Source organism: Sodiomyces alcalophilus (genome assembly GCF_042370955.1).
Source record: "Sodiomyces alcalophilus JCM 7366 unplaced genomic scaffold ACRALscaffold_1, whole genome shotgun sequence".
Classification (NCBI taxonomy): Eukaryota; Fungi; Ascomycota; class Sordariomycetes; order Glomerellales; family Plectosphaerellaceae; genus Sodiomyces; species Sodiomyces alcalophilus.
The window spans coordinates 380,896-397,871 of NW_027263532.1; the positions used below are offsets into that span (position 1 = coordinate 380,896).

Sequence of the window (16,976 nt, forward strand, 5' to 3'; positions counted from 1 at the left end):
CACCTAATTCCCGGAAACCCAGTCGATGCAAGTGTTGGTCGTTGTTGGCTGCTAAATGCTGGTCACCATGGGCATTTGGGTCGCCAAGGTAAAGGGGGAGCCCTATGATAATTTCGTCCGTCTTGTCTACGACATGACGAAACCAAGTCCTCGGCGTCGTCCTCGGTGTTGTGTATATAACTCTCTTCAGTCTCCTCTTCGGCGGCTTGAATAGTCCCCATTGACTCGAATCCCATCAAGTTTCCCTACCGCCCTCCTGTTGTTATTTTTCGTTCCCTCTTGAGGTGGCTGACGTCTATTCGCTCCTTTTCTTTCTCTTTCTCCAGACGGACAACATCTCTCCATGGCGCGTGCATCAACCTTCTCCCTCCTTTTCGGGGGTTTCGCGGTGCTGTCGGCGGCGCGCAGGTGCCAGAACCTCACCATTGAGGTCGACATCTCGGCGCGCAATGGTGTGTTCGATATCGAGACGCCGGTGACGGACATTGACGTGGCCAACTTCATCTTTGATTTGGGCATGCAAGGGAGGAACTACACAGACGAGATTCTGACTGGGGTAAGAATTTTCGGGATCTCTCATGTGCTAGCGGTTGCTTGCGATGCAAGTCGCCAGAGTATCGGCATCAGTTGAGGTAGAGAGGCTGACATGGAATGCGACGGCGTAGTACGCGACTGTGAGTGGCACATATGATATTGCGGCGACGTATTGCGAGCCAAGCAACCGGACCTCGGACGTATTGCAAATCCTGTCCCACGGCGTTGGTTTCGATAGGAGGTGAGTGACGTAGCCACTCGGCAAAGAACTTACCAGACAAAGAGACCTAACCGAAAACACCGTGGCAGTTACTGGGACTACCCTGTCAACAACTGGAACTACAGCTACACCAAAGTCGCCGTCGACGACTACGGCTACTCGACCTTCACGTGGGACCGGCTCGGCATCGCAGAGTCGTCGCGTGGCGAGCCCGTCCACGAGATCCAGTCGTGGCTCGAGCTGGCCGCGCTCGAGAAGCTGACCAACATGCTGCGCGCCGGCGAGGTCGAGGGTCTAGAAGGCAAGCACTTTCGCAAGATTGTGCACGTCGGCCACAGCTTCGGGTCCATGATGGCGTACACCATTACGGCGTCGAACCGATGCATCTCGGACGGCATCGTGCTGACGGGGTTCAGCCACGAGGGCGCGTACATGCCGTACTTCCTCCACGCGGGCACGTTCGTGCGAGCCAACTCGCTGGCCCCGCTGGCCGACTACGACGATGGCTACATCGCGCCGGCCGTGGTCAGCGCGGCCCAGGCCAACTTCTTCGCGCCGGGCATGTATGACCCGGAAATGCTGAACATTGCGTTTGAGAGGGGCCGGCCGGCCGCGATGGGAGAGTTCCTCACTCTCATCATGCGCACCGGTGAGCCGAGCTCTTTCAACGGGCCTGCTCTTGTCATTACCGGCGGTGAGTCCTTAATCTTTACAGACACCCCTCGGGTAGTAACTGTCGTGACTGACGTATCGTTTCTCGTGTCAGACCGAGACCTCCCTTTCTGCGGCGGCGACTGCTCCGCCACTGGTGATTCCGGGCTGGACTCGCTTCTCGATCTGTCGGCAGAATTCCTCAGCCGGGCCAGCCCATTCGAGGCCTACGTGGTTCCCGGTGCTGGACATGGCATGGGATTGGTGAGTTGTCCCTTGAAACCTCGGGCGTAAACAAAGAGCCGGCTAACAAGACGTGGTAGGAGTACTCGCATGTCGAGGTGACGGGAAAGATTCTCGACTTCCTCACGCAAAATGGACTCGCTGCCAACTGAAGCCACAGGCTTCGTCATAAGATGATTTCCTTCTCTTGTCAATACTTGAGACGCACATAATCCGGATGTCTGTTCGAGGTCGTCACACGACGTCAGGATGGCGTGGGATCTACTTTTGTTGACATTGTCAGATACCCAACTAGCTTCAAGAGTACCACACTTGCATGGCGGTTTCTTTCTTCCATTTTTGCTCTTTTTGACGTATATAAATTTATTGCCGCATAGTTGGGTAGAATGCCCTTCAGTTCCGTCCATCGATTGCTTGAGCGTGATGATAGCTTGGTATTTGGTCCAGGTAGTCAGTTCCCAAGAACATTCATTCTCCTTCACAGTGAAGGGATAATCACTCAACATCGAACAAATTGTATCATGATGCCGGAGACTTGAGTTCATCTCCTTCAGCCTCGCGACCTCGAGACGATCGTAGCTTCGTGACACTGATACTAGTATGGGGTTTACGCACCCCCGGCAACGCAGTGCTCAGAGACATAAAGCAGTGTAACGTGGTATACCCGTAAGGACGGAGTTCCTGTGAGACTTCCCACCAAGTAGCTATCATCTCAGCTGAGAATTGCTTCCATCGTCACCCAACTGTCGTCGGAAGAAGGGGTTGCCAGGTTAGACAGCAGGACGCCTTCCGTGAGTCATGGCTCCCATGTAGTTGAGCTGGATGACTTCGAGGGAGTATAGTCCAAATGAGAGTTCAAATATGAAGTTTCGTTCAGATGGTCTACTCCTTGGTAGCTGGACGACCGGCGGAAGCTACGTGTAGGAATCTTGGTTTGGAAGGAGGGGGAGGGGAAGTTGAAGGGGGAAACAGTAAAGTCATTCGACATGATGTGATAACTACACCGTGCTTTATGATTACTCATCATTGGTTTACACTATGTACTTTGATACATGACTCGTGGAACCTCAACCAGGCCCCTCAGTCACCACCACCACTCGGCACAACCCATCTTCAGTCTGAGCATCATAAAGTCATATTATATGTCTATTACATAGAGTCGTGGGTCTCTTCCAGCTTTGTTTCTTCCTTCTTATTCTCCGCTCCTCATCCACAGAGAGTAGACATCAGAGCCATCATGGTCATCGCAGTGAGTTCTGGCCATTCCCTACGGCAACAGAGTACAGATCCAAGAGACCTAACACGAGAGAATGGACATGTAGGCTGTTGGGCAAATATGTGCCACATCCTCCCTGACTCATAATCTCGAGCAATGTGTCCGTCTGATTAGCAAGGCTTCTGTCGGCGGTGCAAGGGTAGGACTATCCTCAGTCCCTCAAGAGAGGCAGAGACAGAGACAGAGAGAGGGAGAGAATGAGGGATGGAGAGGTCTTTGGCACTCGATACACATGAGCCTAGTGCAAATCAATCCACCGTCTGTCTGCGCTTGCCCTGATCGCTGAATAGTGGTCAGGTTCTCTTTCTCCCCGAAGCATCCGACTACATCGCATCCAACTCGCAAGAGTCGCTCTCCCTCGCCCGACCAGAGTCCGAATCCCCCTTCGTCCGCGGCATACAAGCCGCAGCCAAAGATCACTGCATTTCCATCAGCGTCGGTATTCATGCACCGGTCTCCATCCCAGACCCATCCGCCTCCTGTGGCGGCCCGCCAGAAACCGTAACCAAGCTCTTCAACCGCTCCCTCTGGATCAACTCTGACGGTAGCATCAACCGCCGCGCCACATACGACAAGCTTCATCTCTTCGACTATGGCTCTCTTCGCGAATCCGCCACCGTGCAGTCGGGTCGCCGCCTGACAGAACCGTTCTCCAGCCCCGTCGGCCGCATCGGAAGCCTCATCTGCTTCGACCTCCGCTTCCCCGAACCTTCCCTCGCCCTAGCCCAACCCGGACCCGGCAGCCCCTGGGCCAGCTCGCCGGCCGAGGTGCTCCTCTACCCGTCGGCCTTCACCGTCCGCACCGGCGCCGCCCACTGGGAAACCCTGCTGCGCGCCAGGGCCATCGAGACCCAGAGCTGGGTCATCGCCGCCGCACAGGTCGGTCGCCATAATGCGACCCGCTCCAGCTACGGCCACAGCATGGTCGTCGACCCTTGGGGCACCGTCAAGCTCGAGCTCGGAGGCGTCGATGACGAGGGAGAGGCTGTTGAGGACGCCGCTGGGGCGGTGGGGTTCGTCGACATCGACCTGGACGAGGTGGTGCGAGTTCGGGAGAGCATGCCCTTGATGCGACGGATGTGAGTCGCTTCTCTCTTTTCAGCCCTTGGCCCCGTTCTCTGGCTTTCCTATTCCTCGTCTTCGCTTTGTCCCCGGTTTAGTGCCTCGAACTTGTATTTGTATGTCTCCGGTCAATTTGCCGCAATTCATCGCTGACGAGCAAAATAGAGACGCATATCCTCCATCGTGATCGCGGGGAGAAAATAGTGATCGCATGGACCGTTGATACTGAGCATGATAGGCATAGGGGTGGCATGGATGGCGAAAGGTTTGCTGGTCCAAATCTAACCAGGTTTTTTTTTTGCGTTCATACCAGACCGAGTGAGATTCCTTTCAGCGACGGGCCTCTCGTCCTCGCTCGAACTTTTGAATCTCGGTACCTTCCTGTGATGAAGCTGTGTCCTTGGCATTGGCAGTGGCGCTAGAATGGGCGGATCGGTCATGAAAGATATACCTGGACGTCTGCATTATAAGATTACTATACCACTGGTCCAGCATCTTGGGCAATCTCATGGGTCACACCCGATGGAAAGAAAGCATATGGTCCATAGGAAAATCCGGTTTCTCCAGCTGCCTTGCATCCTGCCAATGGCCCTCGCCCAGCCTCAAAACCACCGCTTCTGTCAGAGTCTCCTGTCAAGACAGAGATACCGAAGACACGGAAGTACGTAATCTCGGCCGTCATTCGCACAGCAAACGAGACGTCAATCAGCAGCACCGGGGTAACGCCGGAAGCAACTTGGCCGCGAGGTCACGGTCTGTACGGTGTGTTCTGTATCCATACGGAGTACGATTTGTCCATTTACCCTTCTGGGCCTTGACATGGGGTATAAAAAAACAAAAAGCTCCTATCACCTCGCTCCTGCCCCTTTCCACTGCGGCGTCTCTATCCCGCCGAGTCCTGGCGGGCCCGGGACAGCTTCCCAATGGCCAGCACCGAGGCCCTATCCACTATTTGCCTGTCAGACAATCTACCGATCACCAACCAGAGACTCCCAATCCCACTGCACTGGGGAAATTGCGCTTTCTTTGAAATCCACATGACACAGTACGAACACAGTGCTCGGAATCTTTTCATCCCCAATTCTTTTCTTTCCTTTGGCCGAATATTATTCCCTTCCGCTGCCTCTCAATGACTTCTTCCCCTTGGCTCTGAAACGTACGAAGTGCCAAAGGGAAGACCGCCATTCCGTCGATCGGCGGCCATGGGAATGCTTCTCGATAACGACGCCATTTCCACACCATCTACTGGGATATTACCACGAGCTTATCCGTGGTCTTCCTAGAACCCGTTTGCCTTTGCTTTGCAGTCAAGAGCGAACCGACTGGTTGGGCGTTAATTTGGTTGCCATTAGGAAGAGAGTTGTCCCGTCTCCCGTACGTCTGGCACACCAGAATATTGACTCAGCTGCTGGGCTCTGGAGGGTGTAGGGCCCAAGGCAAACACAGCACACAAACAAACCCACCACCCACCCACCCTCTTGGAAGAGATGGAGCAAATGGCAAATGCTATTTTCCCTGCTTGTTTGGGTCGAAAAAGGGGTAACTGAGACGGTGGTGGAGGAAAAAGCCCTAAAAACAGGTGTCATGCCCTTTTAAGTACCTAACGTAAGTAACGTCGGTATACTCAACGCAATCACAATGATCGAACGGGAATGTATTCGTACATAATACTTGATATTTGTACGGCGCACGCGTGTAAAAGTTGAGGACTTCAGCGAAGTGGATGGAACGGGAGCCAAACGCGCCGGCGCTTACTTCTTCGCCGAGACCAAAAAATACAAGCACTCAGTGGCGTAGACAAACACTACATGTACCTACCCCAGGCGATGCGATGCAACGGCGCGTCGATTGTTACCATCGCGTCCCAAACGGGCTGGTTGTACTTGGCACTGGCTGACACCGTTTCCAGTAAACATCGCCACTGTAGCTAGGTGACGTTACGTTGTACAGAAGCTGTTGGCGTTGTTGGTGTTTGGTGGCGGCAACCAAAGCACAGAAGGGCGGGAGAAGACGCGCCTCGCCTGAAGAATCGACAGGACAGGCGACTCTTCTCATTGTCTCCACCCGCGGGCTAATTCCCGTCCCGGTGTTTTGGTTTCTGGGTCAGGTACCAAAGCGACCAAGGTGCATTAACAGGCGGGGGTACTTTGTTTGCACAGTCCGCGGCTGGTCCAGACATCTGGATCAGCCCCTTCTTCCGATTCCGAGTGAATGAAAAAAATGACTGAAATAAGAGAAAAGAAGAACGGAGACACAAGAAACAGACAGGTTGGGAATTTGAGATTGAACGGGTTCACAGCCTTAAGCACTCCGATCGGCATCACAATGCCTAGGTACTTGTTTTTCCCGTTTCTGGCCAGATCTGAGCCGTCCGGAGCTGGGTCCGTTATTAGGTGGGTCCCTGAAATGACTTTCCAACAAGAAAAGAAAAAAAAAGGAAAAGGAAAAGGAGAGGAAAAAAAGGAGAAAGGGAAATTCAAGACAATCTACGTACGAAGTAATTGCTCAGCTCACAAAGTCATAGCTGGCGATCAGAATCATTCTTGTCCTCAGCTCAGTTGAATCCCAGCTCGCCAGCTGATGAGCCATCGTTGAACGTGTCATTGTCAAGCTCGTGAATCGCGGAACGAATCGACACTGTCAGTCTGAGACGCCGAAACGTCATCATCGTACAACTGTAGTCATTGTCGCACAATCATCGTCATTACCATAGCCGGCAGGCATACTTATGGCCAAGCCCAGGCTTGTCTGATACACTGTCAAGACTGGTAGGAATTTTCGGCTTCCAGATGTGCCGAGACTTCGCCCTGTGTTGCAGTTATGGTCCTCAACCTGGAATGCCATCGAAGACGCATCGGTGATGATCAGCTTCCCGGTCCTTGTATCTGACTTGGGCATCGTAAACATGAACCTCCAAAAACAAATAATGTTTCAGGAAACTTTGTCAATTCCGGAGGTCTGACAGGGCGGAAAAGCAAACTGCCAGTCTGCCCTGCCCAGGTTCTTCGCACAAACGAATGCCCGAAAGGACATGGGCATTGGGTAATCACCACTGGTCTTGTTGCTTCTCCGTCCAGTCCAGCCCAGTACGTGTCGTAATCAGATTGAACATCAAAAAAGCAATGGGGTCAAAGTGTAGAACCGGGAAAAGCAAGTGGTCCAAAACCCAAAACAAGAAAGCGAATATTGTCATGGATCAAACAAACCTGTCGCCAACTCCGCCCGCACGATGCAAGAAGCTGACATGGAAGCCAAACAATGGGTGGGTTGGCAGGTCTCGATGGCATCGATCGATGGTTCGTGGATACATTCCAACAAAAATGCAATTGCTCCCCCCAAGACACGGCCCAATCGCGGCATTCACGAGCTCGCTAATCTGAACCTGCTTGTCTTAGACCTTGGAAGGGAGGTTGGACAGGATGTGCCGGTCGTGTCATTGTCACGAGCCTCGAGTCTGTGAACAGGTTTGACTCTGGATTTCGCCTTCACCTGCCCCGTACTGTCAAACACCATCAGTGAAATCTGCTGCAACTGTGGTAAAAGTAAATGTACTGTCACTGCAGTTTACTAGGCTGCTCTGTTGGATGTCACTCTTCTGCAGCCAAATTCATGCAAGGCACCAGCGCGAAAGAAATGTGATAAATAATAAGGCTAGCAACTAAGCCGACCGGGTATCTAAAGTCCAAAGCAAGGTCCCCGAGCCCAGCTCAGCTTCCGGCAGTGGAAGTGGCCTGGCCCAGACGTTTCTCCTCCAAGACCGTAGTGTACAGGGAAAAGAGAATGAGACAAGTACGAGATGAATCAGGCACTCCAGGGCTCAATGTCGCAGGAAACGCTGGATGTGGGAAAAAGAAGTTGACCTGACCAGCCTGTGCTGTGAGGGAAACACCCGTGAAGGAGCCCCGAGTGCGCACCTAATCTCTGAGAAGTGAAGAAACCGAAACCCAACCCGAGTCTATGTGCGCAATGTCCGAATCAGTTCTTTTTCTTCAGTCCAAAATATCCCATCCATTTTTGTGTAGCCCAAGTCCGAGTCCCAAAAAGGGCAACCAGGAAAACAAAATAACATGCTGAATACGGTGAAAATAGTACATATCGTTCCCCTTGTGCGGTTCCCACAGGTTACATAAACGGAATAAGGTGTCGCCTGGACGGACAAGAAGGGCGAACCAAGCCCCAAAGTCCCCGCTAACGTATGATTCGTGGGTAGAACGTTTGTTTAGTCGACGCCCGAGACCTGGATGTGTTGACCGGCGCAGGCCCCGACTGCCCAACGATTGGTGTTGTCCATTGACCAGGTCCAGAGTGGGAGACGAAATACGCGGCAAAACGGGAGTAAGAACAAACCGTCTGCCATTAGCCGAAGAAAAGAGAAAGATGAGAACCCCGGAACCCCGTCTATGCTGTGAACGCCCTGTCGTTGAACGCCGTGAGACGACGGTGAAGACACCTGTAGCGGGAAAAAGTGTATAAAACATCCGTAACGCCCCATCCTCAAAGTAATGGACTTCTCCATTTTCAGATTGCTGGTGGAAAGCAAAATGTGTGTGGCAGCGAGCCAATCATTGTATAAACGGTCTCTGACAGGAATGCGTATTAAAAGTCGTGTGGGGGAATGTTGTAAGAAATCGAGTCAGAATCATCGCACGAGAGAAAGTTGTACAGCCAGGCTGCAGCCAGGGGGTGATTAAGTAAGAGATGCGGGATGTAAGGTCGTTGCGCTCGAAAAGGAATGGTAGTGTGCTGCAGCCATGGGGTGTTTGGTTTGTTTTTGCGTAGGAAACTGGTCGATCTGCTGGTTCGCAACTCCGCAGGGCCAATGCTTCGGAGAGTCCCAAGAACCTCGATAGCGCAGCTTATGAAGGCTTGGGGCGTGGTGGGGGCTTTGGCACACCGGTGGTGTCGTATGCGCCGCGGCCCATGTTTGCGGAACTGGAGATGCCTCTGATAATCATCGTGATGGTCGTGTGGGAGTGTTCGGTCTAGGATTTGTGGTTAGCACTGGGCCTTGGAATGCTGGGCACGATATGGAATGGTGGTCATGTGGGTTGAATAAATAGGGGCAGGGAGAGAAGAGCCGAGACACTCCAAATCGCGACGGGAGCTGCAACGGTAACCGTGATTGTTGATGGCCTGGGGAAGGGTGTAACCAAGTAAGAATGGTATTGGTTCTGACTCACATATTGGGTTGCTTCGCAGGAAGGCGGATGGGATGGCGCAGGCAATCGATTAGAGGCCAGGGAAGAAAGCGGTGGTGAATTGGCCGATTATTTGTAGTGGTGAATGCCTTGAAGATGTCTCTGATGACAGAGAATTGTTGGCAAAACAGGAGGTAGGAAGTGGTATTTATCGACGTCGCGGCATGAGATTAGAAGAATGGCAATTATGTTGGCCTTGGTGTGTTGAGTGTGATCTTCCCACAGCAAACTACTTTGCTTTGTCCAGTGGAGATGGGATCGGGGCGGTTCCAGATCTCGGAAGCGCCTTTTGTGAGGTGAGGCTGCAGAATAAAATCCAAGAGTGATATCTGATGGAGCTTGGGCAGGTCTCAAGATGCCTATAACCTTGCTCGGTGTGGCGCTGGTCTGGGTTGTCGGTAGGTAGGGACGTCGTCTCGGGGAAGGCGAAGTGGTGATTGATATGGTGACAAAGAAAGGGGGATGTGATGTTGATTGTGGAGACCGACGGTGAGGATGGTAATACACAGAGAAGAGACAAGAGCAGAAGCAAGAACGCGAGAAGCGACACGGCGTATTAAAAGAGGTAATAAGAGGTACGGTACAGTAGGTAGAGAGATGGACAACGCAATATAGTGAGGGAAGGGAGAGATTACAGGAAAAGTTTTTTTTTTTTTTAAGGGAAAAAAAAGAAATAATGTCAGGGCGGAGGGCGGCACGGAGAGAATGGAATTTTGGGAATTTCTGGGTTACCATGGCCAGAATCCCTGCCCCTGCCCTGCTCGGACGGATTGCAAAGTACGTCTCTAAAAACGACAGGGAGCCGTGGAGGCTGATGAATGACTGAGAGACGTCGTGAGGACACGGCCGGCCCTGTGGGGACCGAGAGAACCCCGTTGAGAAGACCCCTGCTGCGAGCTGCGAACTGCAAGCTGCAGGATGCAAGCTGCACGCCGCGCGCTGGTGCTGCATTTGCTGGGTGCTGTCATCTTCCACAACTCAGGGGTGGTTGCTGGGCTGGGGTGGATGGTAGGGTACAACGGATTGATGATCCTAACAAGGAGCGCCCACCCGGAACTGGGTTCCTGAAGGACACGTCCCCCAAACCGGCCAAAACCCTCTCAAATAGCCATGGAAAGGAAATTCATCCGGTTCCATGGGTACCTTTGCCCACTGTAATTACGTACCCTCACGGTGTAATTGTTGGCGGACCCACCACCCGGAGCACGTACCGTCTTCCCATTTCTGCTTGTAGTTAAGGTGCTGTACGAATAACCTAAGCTTGCTTGAATACGCCTGGTTTCAGGGGAATAGTGCAACGTAAGGTAGGTACCTAGGTACCGTACCGTCCCAGCCAGCGGTATACTTACAGGTCCTTCATTCTCTACGTTGTATCATGTGTATCCCAGGAGCGTGAGTGACACCCCGGAGATCAATGTGTATCCTACTCACCGAGACCCTGCATCGGTATCGCGAAAAGCAAGAACTAAGCTAAGAAATGCGGCAGGTTAAGTTCATCGTCAGCTGACGAAATGGGAGTCTCACCAACGGGCTTGTCTGAAATATGGTTCATTGTGTATCTCGTATGTATCTATGTACCTATAGCTGTCTTGGCGCAGGGACAGTGAGGCTGGACACCGACGGTGACAGGATCGGCCGCGAGACATCCGTACTCCGTTCCTATCCCTGTATCAATCAAAGTCCGAGGAGAGACTGCCGTCGCGAGCCAATACCTCGGGTCACCTGTTGCTCGTCACCCACCCACCACGGGCCCATGACAGCCGCCAGATAGGACGTCAACTGACTGGCAATTGGGTCCCGGGTCCAACGATTGGTCTCTTCTGCGCGTTTGTTGACAACTCTTAGATAGAAGCCAGCTTCCGATCTGTTTGTCGGTTTTTTTGGTTTGTCGGTTTGTCAATCCATTCATGACACTTAGATGACTGGCTCTAGTCTCTGACCATCGTCTCCGTTTGGTGACATGGAAGGGATGTACGTTGTAGTGATGATACCAAGCTAGACGCCAGACCACAAACCGCAAAGGCTCTTGCTGATCTGTCTGCAGTGCAGGCAATGCTCCAAACGAGTTCTTCACCTGACATATCTGCCAGGACTCCTACAGCCTGGCGCGCCGCTGATCGCAGTCTAGCCCGGGTTGCCGGATCGCTTCCGATCCCCGATATTTGAGACAGACGGCCAAGGAGCATTAGTCATATCTGGTACAATCGGCTCCGTGGTCACTCAGCTCCTGGCTCATCGGCAGACTAGTCGTTACTTTGCTCTTCAAACCCTTCAATAGTGACCGGTCGAGCCGTCGAGAAGTCGAGCTTCTCTGTGGGTGAAGTGAAGTCAGTTCTTGACCTGCGCCAAGGATTCGGGATCCGACCCTCTCCTGCCCTTCCACGATCCTTCCTTCGACGTCACGGCGCAATAGGAGACAAGTACCTACGAAGTAATATCTGACATTCTGTTTTCGGGAGGTGAGGGCACATTGACGGGATGCACGGCGGTTTATTGGCCATTTCAGTAAGGTAGTGTTACCCGGCTCTTCTCAGGTCGTGCCGCCTCCGTCCCGCGAGATTGGTACCGGGTCCACACGGCGCGTTAGGGCGCATGAAAACGTGGATTTCAAAAGGAGACAGTGCATGTCCTTGCAGCATTGCCATTTCGAGTTGCCTCGTGCATACATTGTACAACGTACCTACATCGTACGCTTTATGAGCCAATGACTTGTCGATGGGCGCTTTTTTTCATATAATATCTGCATACCGGTGAGAAAAACGCAACCGAGCAAGAGAGAACCTGGGTTCGCATCTCCACCCTTCTTCCTGGAACATCCATGTCGTCACGCTGAGCTCATCCTGTCCGTCGGTGCAAGCGATTGCCTAATAGGGAGAGAGAGACGCGAGGCTGTCGTTCGCCCTGTCTCTTCGGTTTCCGGGGTTTCCGGGCTTTGGCATTCCCCGAGGAGTATCCTCCTGGTCAGGAGCTAGACGGCCATACAACTATACAACTACATGGGGACGTGGTATGGATGGGCTGGACAATCAGCCCTAGCCGCAGAGCCACTCTGGCAATGAAGGAATTTTTGGCCAAGATTCTGATAATTGCGGGTGCTGACCCCATAGTCATAGCGAATACCGCGGGAGAACTGACACTTATGGTATGACAGTTTCAGTCTTTGGCGAGCGGGCGATTGCCACGAGGCCCAGGCAGCGTGGTTACACTTCCGCCGCGGCGGCTTCGTAGGGTGTCTTGTGTGGCGACCACAGCGAGAGATTCCTCTTCCTCCAACTAGGTACTCCTTGCTGATTATCCAGCTCGGTCACGATGTACGTTGTATTATTGGGCAGGTGTACAGTTCCTTTTTCTAGTCTACCTTATCTGCATGTTGAATACAAGATATGGTGAGAACAATTAAAAAAGGAATGTTCGCGAAGATTGGATTGTGAGTGAAAGATGACGAGGGTTTTCAAATAACTTGGTGTTCAAAAAGGCACCAGTGCGTTGTATGAATGATATGTCGCATGGGTCTATATGTACAACGTATGTCGCATGGGTCTCGTCGGTGACCGGTGAAGACTCCTGATCCGGGACCAAGGAGAGATCAGGCTGATATGGGCTGCTCGGTGGACCTGCATCGAATGTTTCCAGAAGGCGGAGCCACGCTCTCCTGCCAGGCCCACCTGGGACATTACACTGTGTCATTCTTCATACAGCCGAAATAGGAATAGTGTCGCTAAACCCCATTTATTCATCTATCCTAGTGCCTCGTCCCCAACGGCCCGGGCCCGAGAGGCCAGACCATACGATTCTCGTCGCTTATTACTTGTAGCATTACGTGTTTCCATTGCACTTGCAGGAAAATGGATACCGTATCAGAAGGGTAAACTATGTGGAACACCAACGGTCTTCTGTTCTGGTGCTGGTGGCTAGCAACTGTGCCGCCTGTCAGTGTTGATGATCAGCGCACCAGGTAATTAATTACGCCTTGTACGGTAATTACATCTGGTACTCCCGGGACGAGTAACCAGGTAACGTACAACGTACGCATGTACCTAAGTACCTTGCCTTCTAAGCGACACGTGTCGTTGGCGCAATATACCGCTGTCTGTACCTGCATTAGCCCAAGAGGCCCCGTGGTCATGAAACAAGGGGCAGGATTGCCTTCGCTCCATCAGAAATATATCAGTGGGGCCACCTGGCTGAATGAAACTCGTTGAATACCGGTAACCAACCGCTGTTGGTTTGCTAGGCCATGCGAGGCACCAGTCTTCACCGTCATCAGTCGCCGCGAGCCATGATTGTATGTACATTCCAGTTTTCACTGCGAGATAACCCTCGGCACATCGGGGGACAATCATGTGACTTGAGGGCTATCCGGACACGACGACTAATCGTGGGAAGCAGTCCCCGAACTGTCGATTGAAGATAACTACATACCCGCTTTCGACCGAAGCCGGACATTGGGTGCTTCGCCTTGTCATAACGGGTGGCTGGGTGGTCGCGCCGGTAATGCAATCGAATGTGCGGGAAGATTATTACCGACTGTCAACAGATATTACAACGTATCTGCGAGGCTACGACGTATGTACGTTGTACGTACAGCGTACATACATGCCAGGAATCAATAGGAGGCTCTAGGGTCTTGCATGTTCAACTCCTGGATGATAAGTACCTTATACACTTACTGTACGTTGTATGCTACCTAGGTGGAAATCGCGTGTACCTACACGTGTCTTGAGGAAGTGCTCCGAGGAAGTATTCCGGACCCGGCCAGGTAGTTTGATTGCGGTTGGTATGAACGAAGTACCTGGGTCCTAGTCCTCCTCGTCGACACTCTTCGAGTTTGTCTCAGTTGGTGTCTGACGCACGGAGGAAATGAGACGCCAAAGGTTGTGCTCGGCGGTCAGCTAATTACATAGGTATTTGACGATCAAAAATTGAGGCGCGACTGGTCACATGTCAGAGGAGCGTAGGGGTGAATGCAGACAAGAGTTGTTCGAATTGGCTTCCATGAAGAGTTCCAGAAACCCTCCAAATAGGGCCCACTATCTTCGGTGGAGGTTCTGAGTCCCAGGAGGCTCGTGTCCAACGTTGTACGCTGTATTCGGTATTGCTCAGGTACCAACTTTCGTTTACATATAGCTACCTACCTAGGTACCTACCGTAGGTACTGTCTTTTGCGAATACCTCTCTTGAATGTCAAGGTAGCCGCAGCCAAGGGCGCTACGTTGTACACCTACGCAGGGTGTAGACTAAGAGAGGGCTGTAAAGAGTTGCTGGGATGTGTGTCCACAGACACAATTCGCGTGTATGCCACATGACTTCGCCGCCACCCGCATGTCGCTTATTCAACCCGCGTCAAGGCACTATAGTTTCGGCATGTATCCCGGGGTAACGACGCGGAAGACTTCTTTTTGTTCGTTCTTGGCAAGTGAGGACGCAGACATGATCTTCCAACGAGGAGATTATGGTGTTGAGGAGGTACGTTGTACGTTGTACACTGGCGGATGCTAATGTTGAAGAATGGGGACGATGGCCAACTGGAACTGGAGCAGGGGCAGCCGCCTCGTGGCATTCCCTGTCCAAGAGGCCGGGGAACACGTTCCGAGTCGTTGGCTTGTTGGAAAATTTTCATGCTAATTTCCTGGGTATTCCCCATTACGATCTCGCTTGGGTTGTTGACGAAGGCGCACGGTCCGGGACATGAGTCGTGGCGACAGGGGGAGTTCGTAACAAGTCTCAGTAATAATAGGTACCTGTAATTACCCTGTCCAGCAAGAAGTGAGTACGTAATAGAGCCCAGAGTCAGGGGATGAGCAGAAAGTGCACTCCTCCCCGCCACCACTTCCGCAATGGCAATCAGTCTTTCCATACTGACTAAAAGAGAAGGAAGAACCACTCGAAGGACTCGTGGATCTCCATCGTTCCGTCCCATTTTGCTCATGTGGTCCCTTCTGCTCCCAAAGGGGAAGGAATTACCCAGTGGACATACCAGGGCTTAGTCGCTGAGTGAAAAGACGGGGGACAACAAGTCACCGTTACTCTTACATATCTGCTAACTGTACGAAGTATACATACGTTGTATACGCCTTCAACCGTTGTATATTCTGACTGACATGGAACTGCGGAGGGATCAACTGAGCCGTGCCTGCTGCTTGCCTTGCGAATACATACTTCGACTTTTAGTTGATGCCACCACTCCTCTATGTACCGCTGGGCCTCATGCAGGTTTGGTAATTTCTGGAAGTCGGAGGCTACAAAGTACACAGAGGAACCATGCTACCAGAAGGATTCCTTGGGTTCTCTGCTTCGGCTTCGGGTCCTGCCGACAGAGATGGGAACCTGGGAAGATCCGAATATCTATTTGTCAAGTCACTTGTTGGCTTGACCTGCAGCCATGCGCCCCAACGGCCACGTTGATTAAGGTATAATTAGTGATTAACCAAAATGGGCATGCAAGACGAGCGCAAAGGCTTTTTCTCTTTCTGTGTCACGGTGCACTCACAACCATAACATCTCCCGGTCACCTGGCCTCACCTTCCTGGAACAAACGACAAAGCAGTGAACGAGCCAAGGAGAAAGGCCCTAGAAGTGCGTATCTTGGAAGAAACCGACACTCATCCACCAGCATACTCGCAACTCTCGAGATGTGTCTCTTTGTTCGTCAACGAAGAACTTTTAAATAGCGCCACATCCATATATTCACAACCCCGTGTGCTTCAGCTGCGCGTCCTGCATTTACAGGATCGGGATCCTGGGGACTCGCCAGGCAAGATCCGTATCTCGACTGCTTTCTCCTCCCCTTGCTCCGACCTTGTCTTCCATACACTTCCAACCGCAATCCTTTGTGTATAATTCGAACAGGGACCCAGTATCGGTTATCAGCGAGATCCCACTACGAAAACCAACGTCTCCTGGTCCATTGGGAAGGAAGAATGCCGACAGCGTTCATTTGAGCTGCACGGGCTGAAGCCATCGCGACAAAACAAGCTGACCCAATAGTGCGTCGCAGTCGTTGTCGGCACTACCATGACTATGACTGTCAGTCTGCGGGAGTGATCAGCTGGGCGCCGGGCAAACCGACTCGGGTTCCACTGCGCCGGCTGTAGGCTCTCAAACTCAGCGATAATAGTCACTCAGAACCGCATCGGTTACAAAAATGGCGAGCCATGGTCGATACGGTTGGTTGCGTGCGCCTCGGCGATTCTTTGCCAGCCCAATGCAGATTCCCAGGCCGACTCGACGGAGTAACACCAGAAACCCGAATTTCCCTTGGGAAAATTTCCGTTGCAACTGAAGGCGGTGGTGCAACGGAAGTCCTGGCATGCCCATCTTAGTTGGGGAAAATGGGCCGTCATTTGGCCACACCGTCATCTCGAGTGTCGTGTAGCTGAAACATCATAGCAGATCCACGCTACAGCAGTGCCAGCTTCGTCACGACTGTCTCATGTGTCCATTCCGGGCGATGGCTTCTCGTCAAGGCTCGCACCGAGGGAAATTTTTCGTCCTCCTAATGGCCTGGCCATTGTGGTTTGACAAGTGTCTGGGATCAACCGCGGACGCAAACAGGGCCGAGGACGGACTAGACCCTGCTGGGCCGTATATGACCATCTGGACCTCGAACACTGGCCAAGAAGCTGTCAGGCCTATTCAGGAAACATTCGGACGAGTCGTCGGCTCCAAAGTGACTGCATGTACGGAATTGTGCGGCTCAGTCGGCGCGCATCCTCGGATTTCCCTCTTACGAGGCTTGGCGATGCTCCTGCCGTCCGATGCCGTCCTCCGTTGCACAGCGTGGGATCCCCTA

The 16,976-nt window shown here is 52.4% G+C and overlaps 6 protein-coding genes across 6 annotated transcripts; 3 read left to right on the forward strand and 3 right to left on the reverse strand.

Annotated features, from left to right (window-relative positions):
- The first annotated feature begins 129 nt into the window (after window positions 1-129).
- Window positions 130-2,571, forward strand: ACRALDRAFT_1079467 (uncharacterized protein). The gene is made up of 5 exons (XM_071018910.1): window positions 130-556; window positions 666-775; window positions 844-1,448; window positions 1,521-1,669; window positions 1,729-2,571. Exons 1-5 carry the CDS (start codon window positions 344-346, stop codon window positions 1,798-1,800), a joined length of 1,149 nt encoding a protein of 382 aa, XP_070878411.1. The 5' UTR covers window positions 130-343; the 3' UTR covers window positions 1,801-2,571.
- On the reverse strand, window positions 1,839-2,636 carry ACRALDRAFT_206452 (uncharacterized protein; the record flags this gene model as incomplete). The annotated part of the gene is made up of 6 exons (XM_071022039.1): window positions 1,839-1,869; window positions 1,961-2,227; window positions 2,264-2,279; window positions 2,323-2,374; window positions 2,425-2,562; window positions 2,619-2,636. The coding sequence occupies 6 exons, from the start codon at window positions 2,634-2,636 to the stop codon at window positions 1,839-1,841; spliced, it is 522 nt and encodes a 173-aa protein (XP_070878412.1).
- Window positions 2,637-2,660: 24 nt separating this feature from the next.
- On the forward strand, window positions 2,661-4,007 carry ACRALDRAFT_206451 (uncharacterized protein; the record flags this gene model as incomplete). Its single annotated transcript, XM_071022038.1, has 4 exons — window positions 2,661-2,764; window positions 2,825-2,897; window positions 2,971-3,182; window positions 3,215-4,007. 4 exons carry the CDS (start codon window positions 2,661-2,663, stop codon window positions 4,005-4,007), a joined length of 1,182 nt encoding a protein of 393 aa, XP_070878413.1.
- Window positions 4,008-5,652: 1,645 nt separating this feature from the next.
- ACRALDRAFT_1060541 (uncharacterized protein) lies at window positions 5,653-6,374 on the reverse strand. The gene has a single exon (XM_071016250.1). It carries the CDS (start codon window positions 6,039-6,041, stop codon window positions 5,838-5,840), a length of 204 nt encoding a protein of 67 aa, XP_070878414.1. The 5' UTR covers window positions 6,042-6,374; the 3' UTR covers window positions 5,653-5,837.
- Window positions 6,375-8,582: 2,208 nt separating this feature from the next.
- Window positions 8,583-10,406, reverse strand: ACRALDRAFT_1091572 (uncharacterized protein; the record flags this gene model as incomplete). Its single annotated transcript, XM_071019575.1, has 9 exons — window positions 8,583-8,851; window positions 8,881-8,930; window positions 8,989-9,090; window positions 9,167-9,284; window positions 9,341-9,379; window positions 9,408-9,522; window positions 9,551-10,161; window positions 10,235-10,281; window positions 10,357-10,406. 9 exons carry the CDS (start codon window positions 10,404-10,406, stop codon window positions 8,583-8,585), a joined length of 1,401 nt encoding a protein of 466 aa, XP_070878415.1.
- A 153-nt stretch (window positions 10,407-10,559) lies between these two features.
- ACRALDRAFT_1091571 (uncharacterized protein) lies at window positions 10,560-16,443 on the forward strand (the record flags this gene model as incomplete). The annotated part of the gene is made up of 51 exons (XM_071019574.1): window positions 10,560-10,576; window positions 10,620-10,630; window positions 10,688-10,750; window positions 10,789-10,832; window positions 10,865-10,915; window positions 10,945-11,010; window positions 11,034-11,075; window positions 11,117-11,139; window positions 11,167-11,317; window positions 11,352-11,430; window positions 11,463-11,582; window positions 11,649-11,689; window positions 11,719-11,753; window positions 11,821-11,871; window positions 11,940-12,026; window positions 12,056-12,276; window positions 12,336-12,380; window positions 12,440-12,487; window positions 12,538-12,570; window positions 12,617-12,631; window positions 12,667-12,738; window positions 12,765-12,864; window positions 12,931-12,994; window positions 13,026-13,104; window positions 13,132-13,189; window positions 13,290-13,381; window positions 13,419-13,450; window positions 13,485-13,527; window positions 13,571-13,690; window positions 13,722-13,750; window positions 13,788-13,837; window positions 13,909-13,961; window positions 13,988-14,071; window positions 14,112-14,186; window positions 14,230-14,287; window positions 14,378-14,414; window positions 14,465-14,526; window positions 14,602-14,650; window positions 14,692-14,737; window positions 14,779-14,843; window positions 14,890-14,905; window positions 14,956-14,992; window positions 15,059-15,113; window positions 15,172-15,200; window positions 15,300-15,535; window positions 15,565-15,584; window positions 15,630-15,730; window positions 15,798-15,828; window positions 15,893-16,016; window positions 16,059-16,170; window positions 16,226-16,443. The coding sequence occupies 51 exons, from the start codon at window positions 10,560-10,562 to the stop codon at window positions 16,296-16,298; spliced, it is 3,345 nt and encodes a 1,114-aa protein (XP_070878416.1). The 3' UTR covers window positions 16,299-16,443.
- Window positions 16,444-16,976: the final 533 nt, after the last annotated feature.